Source organism: Amphiura filiformis, chromosome 16 (genome assembly GCF_039555335.1).
Source record: "Amphiura filiformis chromosome 16, Afil_fr2py, whole genome shotgun sequence".
NCBI lineage: Eukaryota > Metazoa > Echinodermata > Ophiuroidea > Amphilepidida > Amphiuridae > Amphiura > Amphiura filiformis.
Genome location: NC_092643.1, coordinates 35,613,793 through 35,640,942, shown reverse-complemented (window position 1 = coordinate 35,640,942; position 27,150 = coordinate 35,613,793). Strand labels below are relative to the sequence as shown.

The following is a 27,150-nucleotide window of genomic DNA, read 5'->3' as shown; positions in this document are numbered from 1 at the left end:
AGAAATAATTAATAATCAACATCAGCACATGCACTACACAGCATGAACACAGAAAGAAGTCAGTTGTTAGCTGTTGTTATCATCGGTGCATAGTGTCATTTGGGTACACAGTCGCAGTGAAGTCTATAGTTCCAATATCTGTGCAGACTGTGGTTCCACCTTGAGTATCTTCGGGTTGTTCAAACCATAGACTCTAGAAAGGACCAAGGCCGCACACGAGATGCCCCGTCGCAAAAGATTTAAGGTAAGACGAGCGACTCTGAACAAGGGCAGGCTGATAAAATGTCACCCATGTTTCTCGTTCGGGTTTTCGAAATTTTTATTTTTTCGACAGATTATGACACTGAATGCATGATGCATGTCATAAGATTGAAAATGCATACTTTCTCTAGTAGGCCTACCATACTAGTTACGCAAGACAATCGACATCCCATTATAATTTATCAAATGGGCTATTTCACGTTAAGTCCCACAGAGGGTCAAAATTAGAAGTCCTTAAATTCATAAAAATTCTATGATTTTTAGAACTTCATGATGTACCAAATTCAATTCCAAAATATCAGAGCGTGGGATCATCAATCATGTCAATAACATTGTTAAATTCATCATTAAAGCATCAATGGGAAAATGCATGGCGTCTGGAGAAAACAAAACAACACTCCAAGTTAACCACTTCAGTGCTATGTACCCTAGTTCAAATAATGCATGGGTCAAAATTATATGCATTTGTTTACATTGTTCATCAGATGATAATACACATTTTTTAATCATTCTACACGTGACATTTTTGTTTAAAAATTAAAGTGCGGGCTTCTGTAAATCCAGAAGCAAGTTAAACGATTGTTGAAAAAACATGAAACTCTTACTTAATTATAACCGTATATCCATCCTCTTGTGTATCATTTTTCTTATCATAAATATCAGTTCTGATGTGTTTTAATTAAATATTGTCAAATTCCCATATTTTTCAGTAGAACTTGTGTTTTCTGAGCTTTCCAATGTATGGGTGTCTGGAGAGGATATTTTGTTTAACAATCAGTTTTGCACTTTTTTTCGCTGATATTCAAGCAGCATACTTATCTTCATCAGTCTAAAAGTTTTCATCAGATGTTATTACACACAAATACTGCTAAAAAAGCATACCATGTTGTATTTTACTTTTAATGAAGGCTCCTGTAAATCCAGACATAGGTCACAGCTATTTGGTGAGGCATGAAATCCACACTTTCACCATCAAAACATATCTTGAAAATAGATGTTTCTGACTACAAATGTTCACTTTAGATGTGTTGTCAATATATCTAGATGAAACATTCACTTGAAATAAAAGTTCATGCTTTTTGTGAGCTGTTACAGACCACAGTTTTTGGTTGTTCTGGAGAGGACATTCTGTTTAACAACATGATATCATCAGATATTGACTACTTTGAGTATTGTGGTTAAAAACTAATGCCTTGTCTTGTTAGAGGGAAGGAGTAGGTTAATTTTGTTAAAATAAAGTGAAACATTTACCCTTGGTTTTGTGTCAATTGCCGATTTACCCCTGTTCTGGAGAGGACACAGTTTTAACGCGGAAATCAAGACACCAAAACTGGCAGGTTGTGATATTTTATACAAATATCCTCAGAACTAATTGTCCTGTTTTATGATTGCGGAACACCCTGAAGATTCTACAGATGCAAGTTTTGGCAGGAACTACAAATTTAGTTTCAATTTTGGTAGTAGGCCTACTTGTTTTGGAGAGGACATCGCTTTTTTGTTTTTAAAACACAGAATCTACATTTAATTACAAAAATGGTCATAATTTTCGCAATACTGGACCAATTTATGCCAAATAACTTGCATTGCACTGTGTATGCTTCATACTTTCTTACCAAAGCAAAAGCTACAAAGGAGGCTTATTTATATTCCCAAGAAATCATTCACAAAACATTCAAAATATGAAGTAGGACCGGGAGTAGGACTCCAGAAATGTGTTAAAACTGCATGTAAATGCAAAAATCTGATATAAAAAGTTGTCAGAATTTAATGAAAATGCTCCTGTAGCTTCTCCTCCATAACACCCATCTAATAAAATCACCCACATTATATAATGTTCCAAATTCAGGTAACCAGAAATGCTGAAGCACCATTTTGAAAAGTGCACACTTAACGTGAAATAGCCCAAATCAGCAGTCCAATGTTTGTTGGGGGACGGGTTGTGTACAAATAAATGTCATCCATGTTTCTCGTCCGGGTTTTCGAATTTCGAAATATTGGAGGACTGGCCTTTTTATTTTTCCGACAGATAAATCATGACATGAATGCCCGGCCCCCAACTCAACACAAAAGTTGACAACCATGAGAGTTACCAAATCTTTAAAAAGTCCCCTTTTGCATTGATTTTTCATCAAATTTGACCCCATTTTCATGCAAAATCGAGGCCAAAATATGGCCAAAAACAACCCCTTTTTTGTGGTTTTCAATGACTAGAATTTCAAACACCCGCTTTCAGTGATTAGAATTTCAAAGACCCCTTAATCAATGACACTAAATATTTACATAAAATTTCTGGATTTTCTCAATTACCCCTTTTGTCCAAATTTCGTGGACAGTGTAAATTAAATACCCCTATTTTGCTAATTTCACGGGCATGAAGAAGAAAGTCACTTAGCACCCCTTGGATTTGAACCTCGGACCCCTCGCATGCCACGCAGATCAAGTCCTGTGGAATGCATGCACGCATAGTGGTTTTAATAGTGAGCTTTAAAATGAGTCCTAGTTGGGTTAGGGTTAATATACTCAAATCGACATCCCATTAGGCCCTTCTCGCAATTAGTTTCCTGTTTAGGCCTACCGACCACGTCCAAAATTGAAAATCTCAAAATAATTAAAGGAGTATTTTGTGATCCTAGCATCCTCTTTTTATGACATTTTTCAGTAAAAAAAAAAAAAAAAAAGTTTATTCCCAAAATTTCAGTTGATTCCGATTTTGTGTTCGCAAGTTATGCATGATTAGGCCCTTCGCACTTGATTATATAGTTTCCTGTTAAAGATTTTGAAAAAGGGACGAGGTGACTTAATTATTTAAATATCTTTTATTTTTTATTTTCTTTATATAGTTTGAACTTTTACAAGCAACTGGTCGAATCCAACCAAAAGTGTCCACGGGCCAAAAATAAAAGTCCGAAAGAAAAATGTCTCCACAATTTTTTCCTTTTGCCCATTGATTGATGACATATTGGCCTTATAGGAACCAAAAGTGCCATTACTAATCTTGAAAAATAAATCCAGGCGTGTGATAGTAAATGTGATATCAAAACCCAATGTTACCTACGAATACCACTAGGATGCTTTCACTATCGCAATACTAATCAGCCTAAAACAAATGGAATATTCCCATTAATGCTTTTTTCTTGTAATTTAGACCACAGGGTGTCAGGAAAATGCTAGCTCAACCAGAAAATATTTGTTTATTTTTATAACGCGATCAATATGATCTTAGTCAATTTATGCTAGTTTATTTTTGAAAATGAAGTTTAGGTCAGTTTCTGTATTTTATTTATCAAATGAGTATGAATCAATTTACACATTGTATAAGAACGAGTATGATATATGTTTTCAAGAATATTAGGAATTATACGCATACACCTAACGCTTTATACAATGAAAAGGTGAAGAAACCCGGTATTAAGTAGGTAACATGAGCGATTTAACAATATCTATATTGAGTTTATAGGTTTAAATGTTGCTATTATGGTAATGAATTAATAAAATGGTAGTTTTAGATCTCTTTCAGATGGTATGCGTCCAAATGAATAAATGCTATTACCTTAGATCAAAATATTTTTGATGCTTTTAGCAAGATTTTGACCACTTCATTTTGATATACAAGTAGTTAATCAGCAATTTTACATAATAAATAATTGTTGAATGAATCCGTTTATGGGTAATAATAGTGTCCTGGGGTAGGGGCCTACCGCTTAAAGTTTTTGACAATTAATTTCCATTGGTAGGGACACTTCATTACACATGTCATGTATTATGCTGTATTCGTAAGTAACATTTCAGTATTTGTAGGTAAGAATTAGACTTTTGGTGGATATACATAATCAAAACTTCATTTTATAAAGCACTTTGAATGTATCATTTTCTTTATGTGGCCACGCGTTTTGAGCTCGCCACCCAAAAATGGTGGTTTTGTTACGCTTTTCCAAATCGAGACTCGTTCAAATTGTTATATCTCTGCTTAAACAAAAGGTATTGTAGTGTGTTTGGTGTCATGTTGTAGCTAAATGAGTGACCTAACAGACCTCCAAAGGAGAATTGTTTATCAGCTAAGATAGTGGAGTTATAATTTTTTGAGTTCAGAATGGCCGAGGTGGTTGTTGTGGCGGTGGCGGTTGTGGCGGTGGCGGTATGTACAAAGTCTATGAGAAATATAGATTTTGTGTGTGCACGTTGAATCAACTGGTCATATCTTTGCATCCATATGGGCTACAGGCATGGTTAAGAGCTCTTGTGAAAGGTTATTAATTATGCTAATTGTTTTAATCATTTTGAACTCTTTATGATTGGTTTAGTCTATAAAATACAAACTTTTACGCACAAAACTACCTGTTTTCATATTAAACACTGTAGTAAGCAATGCGGATGTCTTCAAAATCTAAAAGTTGCTGTAAATATTTAATTACTTATCCTATCACAGTCAAAGTATACATTTTCTGACAGGAAATTTGATGAGGAATCTAAATATGGACTTACTTTTTCTGTATGAGTTAGGGGTAAAATGTTTCAGTTCAACATATGTTGAATTGTAGAAAAATTTGAACATATTTTGGGACACCCTGTATTCTGAGATTACCAAACAGCTGTGATTTTTTTTCTTCCCCAGTCAGTAGGATCCCCCTAAACTCTAACCAAATCAATGTTGTTTACCTTCAGTTTATAACTGCAAGTTAGTAATAAGCAATGCATTAAGTGACCCATTTTTTATTTGGAATTTTTTTATTCCACCCTGTATAACTTCAAGGTCACCCTGTACAATGAGTTGAAATGTGTATATTTGAATTGCTTATGCCTTCAGCTTTTCAAAAATGTATACTTTTGCTAGTTTAGGGTTGATAGTTGTGTAGATATTCTAATTTGAAACTTGATTGGTGTAAAAATTCATAATATTTGTGATGTAACGCTAAGGGTGGCGAGTTCAAAACACACGGCCATGTGCGTTTATTGATACTTTAGACCATATCATGTATTAATAATGTCGGTTCACAGCGGTTGAAAGAGGATTGAAGCAAGAAACAAAGGCACTAAAGTGACTTTAATTTGCTTAATTGCACACAAATCGCTTAAAACCGTTATTGCAGACTTGTGAAGTCCATCTTGGAGTCAGTTACGTCTTGTGGCCTTTCGTTTGAGGGCAACTACAATAAGCTTTATACCAGGGTCCATCAATGTGTTGTCTAGATCATGAGACAATGAGAACAGTCGTTTTTCCATGGTATTCGTGAGGTAACCTTAGCGAAAAACGTCATAAGTTACCTTCGAATAAATCAATTTGGACACAAATTACTCAGAAACCAGAAGGTCGGTAAACATTTATAATGAAGCACACATGACAGTTGACAAATCCAAGTATTATCCCCTTCTAATCTCCTTTGAATCTGATTTTTCTTTCAAATGAGCAGACCGTCGTCTATTTCAGTACATATTTTTCACCAATTAAGCCGTATTCAGTTTTGCATGGTGGGCATGTATGTGAATTCGCAACTTTCATTGACATATGATTTGATAGCAAACATACAGGCCTTCGTTATGTACCAATATGGGCATTGGCATGAATGGCGGTGTTTCATAATACTGTCATGATGTCAAAGTGTATTCGTAGGTAACATTCGGTTACCGAAATTTACCTACGAATATATACTTGCTTGACATCTCAAAAATATTTAAACGCAGGTTATTGAAACTTGGTAGAAATAAAGAGTGTATTACCATGCACCTATTGCTTAACTATTGTTTACTATTCTCTCACTTTGTGGAAATGGCACAGCTTTTAACATGTATTCGGAGGTAATGCATATTTTTACCAAACCTACCTTTGTGCCATTTAGAATTTCTGGCAGCTAAACACAATAATAAAGATGTCCGAATGCAATGCATTTCAGTATTGGACATATCAAAGCTTGTATCAATTGTGCATTTATTAGTGATTTCCATTTTTAAAGATATATCTAGTGCTATGAAAAATTGTATTCAGTAGGTAATGTAAAAAAATACCACTCAAAAATTATCACAAAAATTCATAATTATGTACAAATATGTGAAAAATTGAACAGGCAATCTTTGAATACACACCTTTCAGGAAATCAATTTAGATTCAATCCAATGACTTCTTTTCATAACTGATTTAGATGTTTTTAAAAATACTTTAAGAAATATTTTGAAAAAATGGGTAAAAATAGCATGTTTTGGGGTCTCTGTGTCTAAGTTTTTCACAGAAGGGGTCTTATTATATATGGTATGACAAAGTCGAATAAACACAATACAAAAACAAATGCCAATTGATTAATACTTTTAAGTTATGGCCCTGAACATGCCGTGTACACTTTTCGTTGGATTCGACCAACTACATGTATTGACTCGTTTTGACTAGACGAGAGCAGGCATTTAATTATTTCACAACAATATTTAATTTTATAAATAAGTGAAGGTGGAGTATTCATCATTATTGTTGATATTAGTCAGAAAATGGCAAGCAGAAGTAGTTGAAAGTTATTTTAAAGGAGAAAATTAGAAATAAAAATAAAATTTAATTAATCATTTTGAGTTTTTCAATTTTGGATGCAGGCGGTAAACAGTAAAATAATAATCAAGTGTGAAGGGCCTAAATGTGTAATATACTGCTCCATAGACAATGCGTTGTAATAAAATATCAACACTAATGATGAATAACCAATGAGTACAACTTCACCTTCACTTATTTATCAAATCAAATATTGTTGTGAAATAATTAAATGCCCGCTCTAATCAAAATGAGTCAATAGTTGCTTGTAATACTTCAAAGGAACTTCAAACTAAATAAAGAAAATAAAAGATAATTAAAAGTCACCTCGTCCCTTTTTCAAAATCTCTAGGAAACTATCAAGTGCCGAGGGCCTAATAATTTATAAAATCATCAGTCCGATGTTTGTTGGGGGACAGGTTGTAGGAGTAGGTTTACATGTATATGATACATGTATTTATTTATTTATAAAGTCCAATGTCTGTGCTGAGGAAACTAAGTTGGACAATGGACATGTATGGATAACTATTAACTAGTGTACACCCTTGGTCAGTTGGCATGGAAAGACCAATTTTAATTTTTTTAAACTTTCACTTGGATCACTGAATTGGACTTTAAAGGAGGGTAAACCTATTGGCTTTGGGACATGGGTTGTCTTCAAATGTCAAATAAAAGGAGGAGGAGGCCTTCTTTACACAGCTGTGATGTTCTTTCTTGTTTGCATTATGTCTTTGTAGGTGCCTGGACCAAAAGAAGCTTGCCGTGACAGATCATGCCCATTATATGGAAAACTCATGTATCGTTTGGATTTGAGACTTCATGTTCTCAAAGAACATAAGCTCAATATGGCATCCCATGATTTACTGCCGCACTGTTCCTCCAGTGGGTTTTCTAAAAAGACTGATATGAAATATCGTCAAGCAAGGCAATGCTATCATCCCTACTGTCCTAAACAAGGGTCGTTCTTTGGCAGATTTGATAAACATTTAAGAACTACACACAACTTGACAGTGGAACAGTATGACACCTTAATGGAATTGTAAGTACATACCTGATCTGCATGCCAGTAAAACCCGTCTACAAGCATATATGTGCTTCTGTTGAAAGCTACATTAATCCAGTTGCTATTATGGAGTTTGAGCAAATAAATTACAGATCCAAGCATATACAAACAAGTTTTATTTTAAGACCGATCTATTGTATTGGTATATTAACGCTTGTTTCGAATTAATTAAGCTTTTAATTTTATAAGAAACACTATATATGCTTGTAGACGGGGTTTTACGGTATATTGATGGGTATACCTGATTGACACCCTCCCCACCCACTTTATCCTATCAAAATGGAGATTTTGATATCAGAAGAAAGCTCATGCTTTTCTCATAAGCCCTGTGGAATTTTATCTGAAATACATTCAGTTATGTCACTGTGCTTGTGTTCTGGTTCGTGGAATATATGCTGGGTAGACCTGACGTTCCCGGGGGTCACTCCCATTGTGGCCTGTACACCATCCGCGATAATGAAAAGCAGCGTAAAAGGGTCGTTTTTGTGGGTAGGCACGCCACGCACGTATCACGTTTAGGGTGTCAAAAATATGAACAAATGGAAAAAGGGTAGCAAAATTGCAATTGCTAAATACGCGGAAATGAAATTTAGGGTATGAAATTTGATCATTAGGAATGAAATCCCTGTTTAGGGTGTCGTTTTAGCCAAGGGTTAAATCCTTGTTTAGGGTGCTTTTCAAAAGTTGATTATCGCGGATGGTGTACAGGCCACAATGGGAGTGACCCCCGGGCTGACGTTGCTCCAGTTTTGCCCCGATACCTTAAGTTTTTTTTTATTCCACTTTACTCTAGTTTTTATATTTTAAGAAAATACACAGTTTGCCCTTTCTAAAAATATAGCATTTGTGTCAATTAATTATCTGTACGATCACTTTACATGTACAGGGTGTGCAAAAAAAAGCAAACATAATATAATCCCATTGAAGTAGCTCAATATCCTAAGATTACTGACTAAAATCTCAGTTTTGATGCGGCATATATGATAGTCTGAAGATAGATTGTGCTCATATGAAACTAATAAAATGATAGCTTATTATACAGGGTGTGCCAAATTTTACCGTAGACTGGGTGAAATCAGTGGTGAAATGTTTTTACAGAATGGCCAAATTCCCAGCTGAAATGTTGACAGTTGAATCTACCACTTGAAATTTTGCTATATTTGTTTATGTTTTTTTGTATACCATCAGCTTTCCAAAATGTATACTTTCACTAGTTTTAGGGTTGATAATAATGGAGATATTCTAATTGGAAACATGATTGTTGTAAAAATTGTAATATTTCTATTTTCTAATGCTAAGGGTGGCGAGTTCAGGACACATGGTCGTATACTCACGTATACCGTTCTATATATGAAACATATTTTTACTATATCAGTTGTCTCAATGTAACCTGTACGAAGCTCGGGGAGGTGATCCTGGTTGCGAAGGTAATTTGTGAAATGTCTAGGGTATGCGCTCTCAAAGCTGCAAAATCCCTGTGTTGTTATTTAAATGGTTTATGGAAGAGAACAGTGTCCCTCCACCCCACCCTACCCTGACAAATATGAAAGAGACAATTGCGAAGGCAAAGGAACAGAAAAAGGAAAAGAAGAACAAAGAAAACACTGGATAGAAGCTCCCCAGAATTGCCCGGTCCCAGTGCATCTTCTGTGTTGTTGCCCATTTCCAACCAAGATTCACCTCGATAATGATGGTCCAAAATAGTGAAAATAGCAATGCATGCTACTCGCATCTACATTGTCCCAAAATTTGTTCTTTGCAACCCCCCACAAACACTGATGGGAATAAATTTCTAGACTCAGTACACCGGTCGATCTTACCGTTTCCGATGTTGATTATGATACTTCTTGCATCGATCCCGAGATGCGGAAAAACCAATAGTCATTTTGTCCCACATAAATGAATAAATAACAAAACCCCGATCCCCGGTGGACTCACCCAAAAGGTGACGCCACACCATATGATAAATCCCTTATCCTCCTTGGTCTCCGACTGACACAGGCGTGCCTATCGATTGTTCATAGCACTGTGTATCAATTTCTCGACCAAGGCGAGATATACTGGTTGTAGTTTCACACCTTAGGTAAAACCAAACCGGTATTGTTCGGCTGAGGATAGTTTTGACGGCATTTTCTTGCGAAAAGGTGACAGACACGATCCAAAACCTAGCTACATATCGTGCCTCCGTTTGTATCACGGGACACACGAGCAATTCAAAATGGCCGCTCGTTGGCGCCATTCATTTTGTTTCCACGTAAAACAACCATTGCAGCCTGTAAGTTACAATAGATGTTTGTACATACACATTGTATTTCATGTACGGTAGGTTATTGTTGCTATGTTAGGGTGATTACTCTATCGTTATGTCTTCATTACCGTCCAATAAAGACGAGTTAATCAGATATTCATACGGTGGGGATTGGTAGGGACCCGTCTGACATTTTAGTAATAAAGTTAGCCAGTCCTTACTTTACCACTAACGTTAGCGACCAGCCTCCGTGCTCAGGTTTGCTTACTGGGCTTGAGTCGCGTGTTGGGGGGGTAGTGCCCCCCTCCCTTTCTCCTCGCTTCGCCTCGGCCCTGTCGGGCTTGCCCTTCCCTGGTGACGGAGCGGGACCCACACCCGCTCTGTTTCACCCACAGGAGTGCTCACGATCTTCTAGATGTCTTTCTTTTTGCTTAGGACTCTCCGAGTTCCAGCTTGACGATTGGGATAGGCTCCGTCATCGCCATAAGACGAAGAAGAAATCTACCAAGGGCACTGGTAAGGTTGATACGGTGGATTCTGCTGTGACAGCCCCTATGGGTCATGGCAGGTCTGCTTAAGGGGCTCCGGTCCCCGGACAAGCAGGCGGTTCCTTCGGGACTGCTAAGCGCGTCCAAAGGCTCAGCAGCCAGCGAAAGCACTGACTATACGTCGGAGCAAAGTAGCAGGCAGCAGAGCGGTAACCACCAGCGAAAACCCTAGCGGGTTTTGCAGCAGGAGGATACCAGTCGACACGGTAGATTCTGCTGTGACAGCCCCTATGGGTCATGGCAGGTCTGCTTAAGGGGCTCCGGTCCCGGACAAGCAGGCGGTTCCTTCGGGACTGCTAAGCGGCGTCCAAAGGCTCAGCAGCCAGCGAAAGCACTGACTATACGTCGGAGCAAAGTAGCAGGCAGCAGAGCGGTAACCACCAGCGAAAACCCTAAGCGGGTTTTGTAGCAGGAGGATACCAGTCCTCTAGCGAAAATCCTCACGGGTTTTTAGCAGGAGGACACCCGTCTGTTGCAGGCATATCTACGGGCTCAAACAGCCACAGTAGTAGCCAGCGACGGGCAGCATGCAAGGGTACCCCGGGCTTGCCTGGGTTGAACCCTAGCATGCATGGGTTCAGCAGAGACGATACCGCGGCTAACGCTGTAGGTGTAGTCTTAGCAGAACCAACTGGGGTTGTCACACGGCAGCGTTCCATGGCGGGACCGCCGAGTGATACCCTGGGCCCTAGAATAGCTGCTGGCTGTCCACAGGGACTGGCTGGCGATTATTCAGGGGTTGGGCGCAGTCTCTCACGGGACAGCGACCCAGGTGCATTCGTGGCAGCTACAAAGCGAAGCTACGGCTTGACTTCAGTGGTAGCCGCTATGCACCCGCCCATAGCAGCCGTGAGAGGTCCGCCACACACAGCGACCGTGGGCGAAGCTCTAGAGGGTACAGTAAGTAGCTTGAACAGCCTAGCTGATCAACAACCCACTTATGTCCTCGAGAGCCAGCGGAGCGTGGGTGATCCATTACCGTCAATGGGTCAATTACCCTCTCTTGATCGATCACTGTCAAATCAACAGGGCATAGCTCCATTGATTGACGCTGCCTATTCAGGTGGCGAGGTGATTGATCGGGGTATGCACGCTCAGCTACCCGTGGTACTAGGCAAGCTCCCTCTAGCCAAGGGACAGCCGATAGCGGGTACCCATACACGCGGCTTGATCCCCTTGCGGGGAACGCAGTGAGGCATGGGTACAGTGGTACACAGCCGGGAGCCCTCACGGGTACCCATGCTAGTACCGCGCCGGTACCACGCCAGCACACAGCTTGATCCCCAAACAGGGAAGCGCAGTGTGACGAGGGTACAGCGGTCCACAGTTGGGAACCCTCACGGGTACCCACGCTGATACCGCACCGGTGCCGCAGCACCGCCTAGTCGCCACAGTCTCTGTGGCAACAAGGGGGAGGCGGTGCTGGTACTGCAGTACCATGGGGTTACCCTGGTGGCGGATCCTTTCAGGGTCAGCTGCCGGCTGGGTATGCCCGTGGTACCCGCCGCAGGGTGTTTCTTCCACGCCTAGCACCGTGGCAAGTGTCGCCTAGCGCTGGCCACGCAGTACCAACAGCAGCTGTTGACCAGGCCAGCCGGCATGGGGCTAACCCAGATCTTGATCAGGGTAGGCCCGTGCTGCTAAGCGCTAGGACGACGGCTGCGAGAGCATGCGGACCCAGTGGTGCCATGGCGGATACCTCAGGGTCTTGCGGGAGTACTCCCTCTTCTGCTGGCAGGTAGTCGGCGAGCCACACAGTGGTTATGCCTTCTTACCCGCTTTCAGATGCCGTCCTCAGTTACCGTCATCATCGGAGCATGATACGGATACTGTGGGCGAGGGAAAGGAGTCGGAAGCTGAGTACGGTAGTGACATCACTACAATCTCCTTCCCCGCTGCCCCCCGAGGGGAGCAACAGCACTGATCTTCCTCCGGACACCCCCTAAGGGGGAGTCCATGGAGGACGCCCAGGGGATCCTTTCAGTAGGAGGCTCAGCTGCTGCTTCCTCACGGGGACGCCTGCGCGCGCATTCCCGGCAAACCGCACGGGTAGATATCGTGGGGCTGTCGAGCTCAGTAGAGCTATGACGCCGCGTGCTTGCACGCTTCCTCTGCGTGTAACGCGGGAGGACCACGGGACCTACCTGAGGGGATCCGAGAGGGACCCAGATGTCGTCAAGCGTATCACGCTCAGACAACATCTGAGCTCTTCCATGAGGTGAGCCTATTAGCGGTGCTAACAGCTAGCCTCAACGAGAGCTCCATGGGCCTAGCCCATAGGGTGTCCACTCAGCGGGGGAGGGGCCTGCCACTCCAATCGCTCAACGCGATGGAAAGGCAGGGTCCTTTTTCTCTTTGGATGCTTCTGCGCACGGTGGAGGACCGTGCAAAGAAGCTACCAACGGGAGCACTCTGAAGAGGTCGGAAACTGCCCTTACCATGGGTAGGAGCTCCGACTTCAGCAGGCCGTGCACCACCAACAGTACCGAGCCCACTACCTCTGCAGCACCCATTTCTGGGAGGCGCAAGGGTAGCACAGGAACAGCTGGCAAGCCCGAAGAAGAGCAAGCGCTCTTCCAAGGGAAGCTAGGCAGAGCATTCCTGGGGGCTCAGCGGTTTTTCCACAGGGGATCTCCCAGTGGACGACCGCTTATGGCTTTCACCCAGAGGTGGGAAACCATCTCTTTGAGCGCCTGGGTATGGTCAGTGGTGAGTGGGGGTTACAGACTGGCAACCCAGTCTCCCCACATTCGTCTGCACATTTCAGAGGTCCACAGTAGTGCCGTCAGACGGCCCCCAGCGTCGGGCACTACTGACAGGGATCACACAGCTTCTCACGAAGCGGGCGATTGTCCCGGTCTACCCCCCATTCTACGGGTGATCTTGGAGCCATTGGCTCCAAGGAAGACCGGCGACGGGAGCCCCATCCGGAACCGCAGGCTGTTGAACACGTTCTTCAGGCCCAAGAGGTTCAGAATGGGGACTCTCGCCTCGGTGCTAGCCTGCCCCATCAGGGGCATGGGAACAGCATCGCTAGATCTCTCGGACGCCTATCTGCATATGCCAATCGCCTCTCAAGATCGGAGGCATCTGCGCTTCTAGGTACAGGATCAAAATTACCAGTTTTGATACCGCCATCCGCCTGTCCATCTCTCCCAGGGTGTTTAACACTCTTGGTCAGAGCGGTGGCAGCGTACCTGAAGCACAGGGGTGTCAACATCAGTTGCTACCTGGACGTTTGGCTCATATACGGACGCACTCCACTGAAGACTACGGGTCTCATGGGGTTGATAGTCCGTAGGGTGCGGGACCCTGGATTTTTTGATCAGCTCAAAAAAGTCCAGCGTGGTCCCGACGCAGAACACCACTATTTGTAGGGGCCCAGATCACCCTCACGGAGGGGTTCGCGGTGCTCTCACCCGAGCGGGTGACGACTGGGCCTGTAAGCAGGCTAGAAGGTGTAGTCTCGGGCAAAACCCGCTGTGGCATGGATGAAGGTGGTAGGCCTAATGGCCAGTATGGTAGACCTCGTACTGTACTGCCGTTTCTACGTTAGGCTTACCCAACTACACCTTCTAGCCTGCTTGCAGGCCCAGTCGTCACCCAATATCCCTCGCGGTTCCGTTGTCGGAGATCGCGCGAGAGGAACTCTGGTGGTGGACCCATCAGCCCAATTTGACCCAGGGTGTCAGGTTTCCTGCACCCCGGTATGTCACGTAGTGGCGACCATAGCGTCAAAAGCGGGGCTGGGGGTCCACATCCACGGAGACTCCGTCTCGGGCCTATGGGGGCCATAGAGACAGAGTTTCACATCAACCTCCCTCGCTTACGAGGAGGTGATCGTGGAATCACATACCGTTGTCCTGACGGATAACACAACCGTGGTAGCCTACCCCAACAGACAAGGGGACTCCGGGCCACCACGATTGAGCCTGCATGCACGACACCTGATAGGGTGGTGCAAGTTCAGGCAGATTACGATGAGAGAGCGATACACATCGCGGGCGTCACCAGCATCCTCGCGCACAATCTGTCACGAGGAAGGGTGTCGGGACCAGCAGAATGGTCCCTTGCTCGCAGGTCGCTCAGACGATCTTCAAGGGATGTACCACCCTCGAAAGATCTGTTCGCATCTCTCATCGCAATCATCCACTGCCGGTGTACTGCTCAAGGGTCGCGGACCCCCAAGCATTCACCGTGGACGCTCTGTCCATAGACTGGGGAGGGATGACAGCTTATGCAGTCACTCCGATCTCACTACTCATGAGGGTGGTGGCCAAGATCGGGTGGGAAGACTGCATTGTCATTCTGCTAGCGGCAAGGCCGCTGGCACTCCCAGGTACCAGATCTACTCCGGATGCCCGGAGCGGGGTACCAGTCTATCACTAGAGCACCTGCAGTTAGCTGCATGGCCCTTACCAGGGAACACGCAGCGGAGGGATACTTTTCATCCGAAGCTGTTTTCTCATCGCCGGGGCTAGACGGAAGTCTACCCTCCGTACGTATAGCCAGAGTCTGGCTCCATACTACGCTTGGTGCAATGAGACAAATAGCTCTCCCGCTAGAGCCTCTGTGCTGCTAGTTCCGGAGTTTCTGACAGAAAAGTTCCAAGCAAGACTTCAGCGGGCCACTTGGGCCAGCTATAAGTCAGCTGTCCTCTCCATTCACCGAGGTTTCGAGGCGGTCGACTATCATAGCCGATGGTTACCTTATTAGTCTACGCCTCGACGGTATGTTCAACAGTGTCTACCAAAAGGAAAGTGATCCTCCTAAGGGATCCCAACACAGTCTTAGATTACTTTATGGGTCACCCTTTTGACCTTCCGTCCAAAAGCGGCTTAAATACGTAACTCTCAAGATGGCTTTCCGGTTTGGCGTTGGCTTCGGGACGGCGGTGCTGAGTTGCACACGGTCTCGAGGTTAGCTTCCGTGTTCACAAACACTGGAGCGACACTGTTTCGGGCGCTCTGTTCTCGTGGACACGTGACTCTGACGGGCGCGGTGCATACCGACATTCGTCCCTCTCCAATCCCCAGGGTTGGGCAAGGTTCGGCTGAAGCCAAAGATAGGCTGGGGTGTCCGATAAGGCGCTGCAGCACTATTTCTTCGAACACAAGCCTTGCGAGGACTCACGACCGCATTCATCACCCTTACAGAGCCTTTCGGTCCAGCCGCTGTCGCAATGGCTGGTCCAGGTGTTGGTGGGGTCCGGGGATCGCGAAGGTTTCGCGTCCCACGACCCACTCGACACGAGCTATCTCATCATCTTGGGTATACCGTTCGGTTGTCCCTTGAGGAGATCTAGCAGGCGGTGTCCCAGAAGCCACCTTCGCCCTTCTCTACGATACTTCCGTTTACGTTAGTAATCAGAGACGGGCGGGAGGTTTACCGGGACATTGTTCGGGCGATCATAATACGGTGGTGTACGGGTACCAGGTTTTCAGACTATACAGAATACTCAGCATGGTAAGAACCAGTGTCGCTATTCTTAACCACCAAACTTATTAAGTAAGGAGGTTTATGTCTGTGATCGCGTGGTCTTTTTGTTTCCCGACCGTTGGGGAAAATATTTTCTGACCTCGCGAAAACCATCGTTACCGCTCCCGATCCCTGATCAGATGCTGACCAATCTTGTACCTCCATCCGTCGGTTACTTGCTAGATCGATCTTTCAGATGTTGATGCAAGAAGTATCTTAATCAACATCGAAGCGGTAAGATCGACCGGTGTACTGAGTCTAGTCCCAAACAGAAATGTTTGGTAGACTCATAACCGGTGCGATCTTACCTTTCCGATGTTGATTATCCCGGACCCCGCCACCCCTACAAGTTTGGTCCGAGTAGGGGATCCCAAGTCGGATAAGGGGGCGATCATATGGTGTGGCGTCACCTTTTGGGTGAGTCCACCGGGGATCGGGGTTTTGTTATTTATTCATTTATGTGGGACAAAATGACTATTGGTTTTTCCGCATCTCGGGATCGATGCAAGAAGTATCATAATCAACATCGGAAAGGTAAGATCGCACCGGTTATGAGTCTACCAAACATTTCTGTTTGGGACTATTTTGACCCTCCTCCTCCATGACCAAGAAAACTGACTATGCCCTTGATACAAACCATGCAGTTTAGAATAAGTTTTAAATTACCGGAAGGACAGGAAATGGACAATCTATATTCTACAAATTTCATATCTCTTTCATCTTACAGGTATGAAGAGCAACGCAGCTATTTAAGGAAACATCCTTTAGACAAGTCATCAAAATGTAAGTGTTTTTCAGTGTTTCATTTTAAAAGAGATGGGGTCCCACTCAATGTAATTTCAGCCATGGGCAGGAATAATTCAATTTTTTGCTGATTGAAGATTATCCCCACAGTATTCAGTACATATATGTAATCTCTTCGCTCATGCAGCATGCATAGGGGCTAAACTTGTAGTGCCATGTAGTCAAAGTGCAAAGTTTTACATTATCTATTTATGTCAACTAGACCCTCCCTGCTGGGCAATTATTGTTTTACTCTCCATCCTGGCACTAGCAATTTGACATGATAATCCCACTTTTTTGCTACCATCAAAAAATTGATGTTACTCCCACTCCCTGGTGCCTACATTTGTTATAGTATGGTGCTTCTGCAGTGATTTTCATCACTTGTTCTTGGTCACATTTTGTATGCATATTGATCCCGAGTCCCTGTTGTTTTTGCAGGCTAGGTTTTAAAACACTGTGAGCCTTGGAATTTTAATTTTTGCCTAGCGAAGTTGACCTACTTATGTGCCTATATTTTGCCACCCTGTTACGATAATTGTGTAACTCACTTTTCGGCCAAATAGAATTTTTTTTGCCTTAAATTATATCTCTAGTTAATGTGCATGTGCTTTAATAATGACATCAATGACGAACGGACAAATGGTGAGTTAGGCAGTTTCACACAAGAATTTATGCCTAACTCAGCTGTTTGTTTTAATTTTATATGTTAGTATAAATCCCGGGATGTGATCACCTGAATCATTTCTGATATTTCCAAAGATTGGTGAATATCATGTTCGAACTATATTTTGTACTTTTACTAAAAATGACAAAGAATGAGTTGGGCAATTATCATAGCAGGGTAACGATTTGTTGTTTTTTGCAACCCCTCTTACCTTAAAAATTGAGCTCAAATTTGCCCACTTTAGGAATCAATATAAAAATTTTAAGCTATATGTATAATGTTAAACCACCAAATTGTAGTACCTGGATGCTTGTAGGCCAAAATATCATCACCCTCATAACAAAACTGCCTAAGTCATTCTCATTTGCAATTTTGATTTTCGGAGTAAAAAACACATAATTAAACGATTTCCAGCCACATTCTTCATTAACTTGTGGAATACGGTACATCACAGAGATAGAGATGTATACCACAAGTTAATGAAGAATGTGGCTGGAAATGTGATTAATTATGGGGTTATTATGAGTTTATTATGCAAAATGAGAAACATGTAAAAATGACTTAGGCAGTTTTGTTATGAGGGTGATGATATTGAATTCTCAAAAATGTAGCCACTAAATCATATGAGTCCAGTAAAAATATCAACAGATCATTTAACATTGATGGGACTAAAATCACATTTTCCCCAGTAAAGTTTATTTGATCAAGATGTTAGCCCAGATCAAGAACTTGGCCTTTCAAACCTGAGACCATTAGAGCATGATGACATTAGGTCGCGTCTACGGCCGCTTGTCCAATCAAATTATGTGTCTGCGAACTAGACCATTCCCACTGACTACGAATAATACCTAAAGTGTGGTTTTCGAACATTCAATCCCTCCATAGTTTTGTTTCACCTTTCTTTGTAGTACCGTACTAATGGTTTTGCATGTTGTTTTTCTTTTGGAAATATAGTTGGATTTGAATTAATGTTATGTTTATTTTATTGCAGTGGAAAACTTTTGCCCAACAATGGAAGAGATTCACCCTAATCACCCTATTGGTATGTGCATAATCATCATAATTAAGCTGTAGAAGTGGCGTAAAAATTTGATTAACTATCATAGCAATAGATTGAATACTATAACGCCCTGCACTACAAGCAGGGAGCATGTTTGGCCGAGTGGATAAGGCGCCCAACTCATAATCCATAGGTTGCGATTTCGAGCCCCGCTCGTGCCAACATGTTGTGTCCTTGGGCAAGGCACTTTGTCCTCATTGCCTACTGGGGGATGGGGTTGGGTTTGGTTGGATGTTTGTATAGTTTTTTTGTTTCAATGTTGCAATATTGGCGCTGATTAAGCTGCTGCCTGCAAATTGCATTGTGTCTGTTTAGGTGTGTTTAATGTACAATTCTAGCAATTTGACCTGCGGGTCACCATTAGAGTTTGTAATAAAACCTTCCTTTCACTCATCACCTGTGTATGTCTGCGATCATAGATTGAATACAATACTGCTCTAATTTTCAAAAATACTTATCTTACAGGTGCGAGTGATCAGCAGTAGTGTAGCCAGCAGTGGGGTAGAGTGCCCCCTGACAAAAAAAATGAAAGAAAAAAGTGCCCTGACAAAAAATAAAAGAGCAAATCAGAAGAGCAAAAAGAAAAGAAAAGGGCAAGGAGCCCTTTTCTGCGAAATTCAGCCCGATCATGGGCCAAAATAGTGTAAAATGCGATTTTTTTACACGCTTCGCTACAAGATATCATCCATGTATTGTATGATGCAACTGCAATTTTTAGTCTGTGCCCCGAAATTTTATCCTCCCCCCGAAAAAAAAAGATGGCTCGCCCTGGTGATCAGAATGCTATGGTTCAATGAATAGGTACCATGTGAACGTTGTAGTGCAGGGCAATATAGTCAAAAATTGTATTCATCTATTGCTATGGTAGTTGATCCGATTATTACGTCACTTCGCCACCAAATACATCATGTAGTTATATTGTACTAATTGCCAGTGTGGTGTATTTCATAATCGCCATGTATAGGCCTACAATTTAAGGTCCTTTCAACTTTTCAAGAGAGGATTATGGCATTTCAATGGGGTCACTATTTCCATGACGGAGGTGTAGAGGATACAATAGGAGCTTTAAAAATATTTGAAACAAATTTCGGACAAAGCCTTATGTACTAGTATATTATTATAAAAGCGATGTTTTTGAATAGTTAGACCTTGCTCCCGACCTCGCTTAATTACATGTACTTCTCATATTATCACAGTCACAGGCACCTTTTTGCTGAACCATGAAATGGTATCAGCCTACATGTATAATTGAGCACATTAATTGTTTTTTGTTTTTTTATGTCTATGCACTTGCTTACTTACTTACTGACTATCCTTTTGGTCTGAAATAGAGATATCTTGAAATGCCAAAAAGGTATATGATTGCCCAAGGTGTGTCAAATGAAAGAGAAAAATGCATGTAATAACAATATTTTTCCACCAGTGGGTGACACTCATCAAAAGGCATATGGGTCAATTTTCATATAGTGTCAAATAAAAGAGAACATGGGTCTTTTTATCTTTTCAGTTTTCATAAGTTTATTATTCAGAAACGAAAACGATATAATTAATTAGCTGGAAAACCGAGAAACGCCAAAAAATGTAGAGCAAGAACTAAACATCGTATGAAGCTCATTAAGGCATCAAATTAAAGCTCTCAACAAGATATGTGCATTGAGCCTATTTGTACAGACTTAGGGGGGTAAGGCTATCAACTGTGTCCAAGAATCATATCATGTGAAAGTTTCGTCATGGGCAACTTTCGTATGGCAGACATTTCACATTGAAGTATGCAGTTAACAATTTCAAAAGTAGGCTCAATGCACAGATCAGGAATTAAAGCATATTCATTCTAAATTTCAGGCCAGTAGGGGGTGTAGTTTTGTTTCCACATTTTTTTGCAATTCTCGCTATTCGCAATAAGGGCGCCGCCAGCGGTTTGCGATGTAATCGTGATGTATCATGATGTATCATGGGAAAAATCGACATCAAGTCCGCGCATTATCTGAATATTACCATGCTATTACATAGGAACGCGTGACAATATTTTTAGTTTGTCAATATAAAATATTGTCACGCTATGTAATAGCAAAAATTAATTTGCACATTTGGACTTATTAAGTATTATTGAGTATTTCCCATGATACATCATGATACATAACGTATTATATGCAATCCGATATGGCGTGTAACACCTTTATTGTAACGTAATAGCTTAGAATTCAAATATTGGTGAAAATATGAAATACGAGAAAATTGACTTTAAAGTTTACAAAATCAATAATGAATATTAATTAGCTAATTAACATAATTTGATAATTAGAATGAATATTTTTACTGTTGTAATTACATTTTGATATTCAATGCAACAATATGTTTGGTTAACTGGTGCATTATGGATCTGTAATTAATTTGTATTTAATGATTTCTAAAATTTCACTGCTTGAAAACAATACAATACATGAGAAATAAAATGCATGTATTAATATGTGATAACGCTCATTATGGATTATTTTTGCATTTTCTGTTGACAGTTTTTCATTTCTAAAATTTGAACGGAATGTTCAATTTTGATCAAATAAAAAGCAAAAGAAAGCTGAAAGTTTGGGGAATTTCATACAAAAACCTCAAAAATTACATTTTATCACCCAATCCCAGGTCTAATACCTTTTAAGTGATTTCAATAGGTTATAATAGGTGCTGTCAATCACACTACTCGTGTCAGTCTGCTGAGTGTAATTTGATATACTACTACTACCAGTAGGGGCACCCAGGTGGCAGGCATGAAAGTAAATGACTCCAGTCAAAGACAAAGCTTCCTGGTTGCTCTTTTGCTGGCAATTTATTCTCCTCTTCTTTGTTTCTCAACTGCTAACAATCTAACAATGCACTTTACATGTTCATTTATGTATTTAACATTCTCCATTTATCATTTTAATTCAAACAGATCCACAAACTGTAAAGGACAAAATTGATGTCAAGGGTAATAAAACCTACCCCAAGAGGAGGCTTCGGACATTTTCTGTGGTAGCAGATAACATTAAGATCTTCAACACGTACCAGCATGGGAGAGAAGATGTGGAAGTACATGCAGCAGACCCAAAAACAAAGGAGCAATTGATATTGCACTTTGACACTAGGAAACTTGTGATTTCAAAGGAACATGAAACAATTTTATGGAATCAATATTTTGGCCGTTTAAAGATCAATCCTTACTGCAACTTAGACAGGATAATGTGTGTCATATTGGAAAAGAACCAGCTCCCCGGCTACCAAGGCTCAATTATATTAAATCAATTATAGATAAGTGTCTTGTATTGCCACTGCAGTACAAGTGTTATATATGTAGCAGGTGGCATAACTTTGAATTGATGCATTCACCCGCTATTCACCAGATGATTTTTTTGAGCAGTTATATATGTAAATGTAGAACTTTCAACCATATGTGTTTCTAAAAGAACTCACCCAATGGGGTAGAGTCACTAATTAAAGCCATATTGTATTTTCTATAAAAACAGATTAGTATTTGCTTTTCATAAAATGTGACACGATTTGGTCCATGGGGGCCAAAGGCGGCAAATTTGAAACTTAAGATTAAAGGTAAAAATATGGAGTAAAAAAACAATAAAATACATCAAAATTGACATCAAAAAACTTCATAACTTTAGAACCAAGTATGCTAGATCTTGGTGTTACATCATAATCCCAAGGGATGGGGGATAACCCCTCCCAATATTTTGGCGGGGTCGTCCATACAATCATCCCCCCAATGTTGACACCTGCATGTGGTTTTCTGACCAAATTAATCTCATATTTGGCCACTTTAGCCCCAAAAGTGCAATTTTTTGCTGAACCATGAAATGGTATCAGCCTATGAGAGAATGTTACTAGCTTACTAACCCACTAACCATTTGGTCTAAAATGGGCATATCTCTAAATGCCACGAAGGTATGACCCCATGAGTGGTGTCATATGAAAGAGGAAAACATAAAGAATATAATAAAATATAAGAATATAATACAAATATTTCCAAATGTCATCCAGGGGTCCACTAATAACACAGTGGTAACAAAAGTTATGTTTATGATAGAGGCAAGGAATCCAATTACTACACTGGAATTTCAGTGACCCAAGACAAGCGGTTTGTTATTTACGATAAGAAATAAGGTACCGCTAGTATGTACCTCATTTCCTATCATATATACTGAACCGCTTGTTTTGAGTCACTGAAATTTCAGTGTATTAATTGGTTTCCTTGCCCCAATAATATACATAACTTTTGTTACCAGTGTGTTATTATTTTTTGAGAAAAATACAAAAATAATCACAAATTCACCACAGGGGTGTAGTACCCCCTTAAAACTCATCTAAATTTTATTTTTTGCCATGTGTATGCACAATACATTTTCTTAGCTGATCTTTTTGGTATTTGATTCACAGTTTCATTTTGCTCAGTGATGTTCTTTTGGCGTGAGTCACTTGAGCCTCCATCTTATCATTTGGAAAATATAATATTATATACCACCATCACAATTCACATCACCAATTGGCTCCATCTTGATTTGACAACTTAATTCTTGTTGTTTACCTTGGTTGTAATTTTGAACTTTGCGAATGTATAGTTTTATATTTCATTTGAAATGATCATCAAGTAGAACCATAACATGAATTCTGCATGTTCTTTTTTTATTGTTCTGAAACCATCTTAATTTGTTTGGATATTGAATTGCATGTATTTAACATTTCTCTGTGGTGATGTTTAAAATTTATTTTCAGTGAGTAAATATATGTGGCTTGTATATTCTATTCAAATTATTATGCTAGTTGCTGGGTTCAAACATGTATATTAAAGTAATAAGATTTTAAAACTGCTGCTCTTCTCAAAAGTGATTTAAAAGTGGCTCAATTACAGCATTGTGGTAATCATTCAAATCCTGTCAGATGCACATGTTTGCTTGCTTTTTCACAGTGTGTATGTCCATGGTATGTCGCTTTGGGGATATTTATACAAATATGTTGTTTGCTACTGTTCCCCATTAATTCATGATATTGAAAATGAAAAGTTGACCATATGCATTTGTGATTGTTCATCTTTTACTTTTTGTTGTTACTTGTTGTCCTTTGATGTTATAAGGTAAGTTTACTTAGTCAATTTCAAGTGTGTGATGTTAAATTAGGGTCTATGTTGTTTGGGAATATTGATCTATATTTTAAATAGGTAGACTGATGAATAGAGTCTATTCATTCAATTTATTTAGATGTCTGGTCCCTCACACTCGAAGCTTGTTAAGTAGGCTTATTTGTAAAGTTAATCTCTTTACCAACTAAAGAAATTTAATGAATAATGTGTATTTACTAGGATTTCAACAAGTCTGTTTTTTATTATTTTTTTATTATTACCTGAGACTAATAATGTATTCGGGTATATTCTCAGTTAGTACACATTTACTGTTAATCATTTGTATTACTAATTTGCTACCAGTATAATTAAAGTTAGTTACAAGTCTAAGTCATAGTTTCAACGTGTCATCTGTTTGTTTGTTTTTAAAGTATATGTTTTTGCTGTTTACTACCAGGGACTTTTCTATTTGAAATTTCTATTTCATTAATTCAGGGACGCACCACTTTTTTATTCTAAAATCATTTTCTTTGCTAAAAAGAACCCCTTTTTCTGTTCTACTGATTGGTGGTTTTTCTCGGGGTTCTTTGTAGTACAAAAAATGCTTTTAGCCAAGAAAATGGATCTGTTAAGAACCTTTAAGGAACCTTTAATAAAGAACCATTCTTCAAGGCTTTGTAGAAAAGAAAAGAGATTCTTCAGTCAAGAAAATGGTTTTGTTGAAGCAAAAACGGTTCATATTGCTTTTCATAGCGATGAGTCATTAAATTAATTAGAAAATCCCTAGGATCTTTATAGAACTTTTTACGGTTCTTTCTAGAACCTTATCACTGGTTATGGTGCTGTATATACGGGACTAAAAAAAAAGCTCTAATATAAGAGTGATTTAAACCGGGGGTGAGTCTTCAAAAACTAGAGCGGTTACCGCACCATAGCTGAACCATGGGGCTTTGGCAGTATATTGTGGTACATGTATATATCATCCCTTCTTTGTGACCCCTTAATGACCTTAAATGAATATTAAATTGTTTTAAACATGTTTAGAATGTCATAAGGGATCATTGCATTTATTTCAGCTCAATTGGAGCATTTTCGGAAACTTGACCTTTGACCCCTTTATTGGTCCCTTAATGACCTTAAATGAATTTTAAAATATTGTAAACATGTTTAGAATGTCTTAAAGATCATTGCATTTAAATATCGGCTCAATGGGAGCATTTTTGAAAACCTGACCTTTGACCCCTTTATGACCTTAAATGAATATTAAAATATTTTAAACATGTTTAGAATGTCATAAGGATCATTGCATAAAAATTTCAGCTTGATTGGAGCATTTTTGGTTAAAATGACCTTTGTTGACCCCTGTGACCCCTTGGATGACCTCTGACGTTAGGAAATATTTTTATCATATTCTTTACTTCTTTCTCTTTCATTTGACACCACTTGGGGGTTCATACCTTCGTGGCATTTAAAGATATGTCCATTTCAGACCAAATGGTTGTTAAGTAAGTAAGTAAGTAAGCAAGTAAGTAACATACACTCATATAGGCTGATACCATTTCATGGCTCAGCAAAAATTTGTTTTGGTATGTGACCCGCAGACTTTTGGATGCTGACTTATACCTACTAGTAAACCAATTTTTCAAAAAAGCCCCCCCAAAAAAAAAAAGACCCACAAATTTACCCAAATTGGGTGCTCCCCTCTTTCGGCTCGACAAAATTTTGCCCCCCCTTCCATATTAACACCACACCGGCCCACCACACCAGTGCTCATAATTATTGCACATCACCTTTAGAGCGTCCGGCGACGCAATATCATGAATTCTGGACAAGTCCTCTAGATTTTGCAAAGAAGTCCGTATGCAGTCACGTGGTTACAGATTCGGTAACCTGGGACAGGATACAAGTTCCTGCGACGTCGTGGCTTTATAAACACTTTTATAGAGGGCGGTATTACTAAAATACCAACTTAAATGTCTGTTTTTAACAATATTTTTATATTGACAAGACGTTCTGAAGCAGACCAATTATGCATCTGATTATAAAAATTGAATAATATTAATACAAACTGCACTCTATATTAACAAATAAATATTATAAGACATAAGTTCAAAAAAAAATAAGAAAATCCAATAATAATTTCTTTATTATTAAAGCGTTGGCCTATGGGTCGCAAAGTAGCGTTTTTAGCAAATTGCTTATAAACGCAACACAAGTTCAAAGCGCGATTAGAACTGATTCCAATTCCAGATCAACTGATACCATTGGATAAAAGTTAAATGAAAATATAGTTTCTGCAATAGGGAGAGGGGAAGGGAAGGGAAATTAATATGTACCTTTCCGATTGATGGACTAGGCCTGTTTATTTCAGGGGCTACCCGTATGGGCCGCGAAAAAGCATTTATAAATAAATGAACTAAAAGTAACACCAAGTTTGTTACGCAATTAAAGCAATGTCAGCCTACTCTTGGGTTGTGCTGGCGGTTGGGAAGGGAAGAAATGAAAAAAGCAACGAATATCATTAAGTTCCTTATATGATTTTCTTTTCAAGGCTAGTAGAGCGTATGGGCCGCGGAGAGGCGTTTATAAATAAATGCACTGAAAGTAACAATATGTTGTAGCACAATTATAGCCTACGAACGAGTAAGCCGACTGATTGGTTGAAAGTTTCATGGCCTATGTTGACGGTGGGGTAGGGAGGGGGAGTAGAGGCCGGGATTAGAGGGGGTCAGGAAAGCAACGAACAACAAATTCATCTTCCATAATTAAACCAATAGGGACATGTTTCCGCGGTATGGGTCGCGAGGTAGCTTTTATAAATAAACGAACCAAAAATACTACAAGTAACAAGTATACATGTAGGCCTAATAGCGCAAGTGCTCGGTTCATAACACGACAAAATTATATTATAGTTGAAATTTTTGTGTCGTGGATTCTGTTGTGGGGGAGGCAGGGCAGTGAGACGAGATATGGGGAAACACAATAAATCGTACATTTAATCGGACCAATCTTATGTTTGTATGATCGAGTAAAGCGTAGGCAGTGGCGGCGCCAGGATTTTGTTTTCGAGGGAGGGGGCATGATGGGGGGGTGAATTTCAGGGGGGCAAAATTGGACAAAATTGCCGCAAAAAGTGGAAATTTACGTGATTTGGGGTTTTTGCCTCAAAAGTGGGGGGGACTGGGGGGGCAAGAAAAATATTTTGGGGCAAATCCCCCCTCCCGTAGCGCCGCCACTCAGCGTAGGCCCTATGGGCCGCAAAGTTACGGTAAAAATAAATGCACCATAAGTAACTCATGGTCCTAACCCAACTGATTGTTGAAAGTTTCATTTGATGGGTCGTGTTGGCGGTGGGGTCGGGATGGGGAGTAGAGGGTGCATGGTGCAGAGAAGCAACGAACAATATAATTACTTGATAATCATAATTCCATTATGCATG

General features: G+C 40.6%; 1 protein-coding gene across 1 annotated transcript; it reads left to right on the top strand.

Annotated features, from left to right (window-relative positions):
* The first annotated feature begins 42 nt into the window (after positions 1-42).
* LOC140172603 (uncharacterized) lies at positions 43-21,895 on the top strand. Its single transcript, XM_072195741.1, has 5 exons — positions 43-244; positions 7,504-7,805; positions 16,831-16,886; positions 18,545-18,595; positions 21,540-21,895. The coding sequence occupies exons 1-5, from the start codon at positions 221-223 to the stop codon at positions 21,893-21,895; spliced, it is 789 nt and encodes a 262-aa protein (XP_072051842.1). The 5' UTR covers positions 43-220.
* The last annotated feature ends 5,255 nt before the right edge of the window (positions 21,896-27,150 follow it).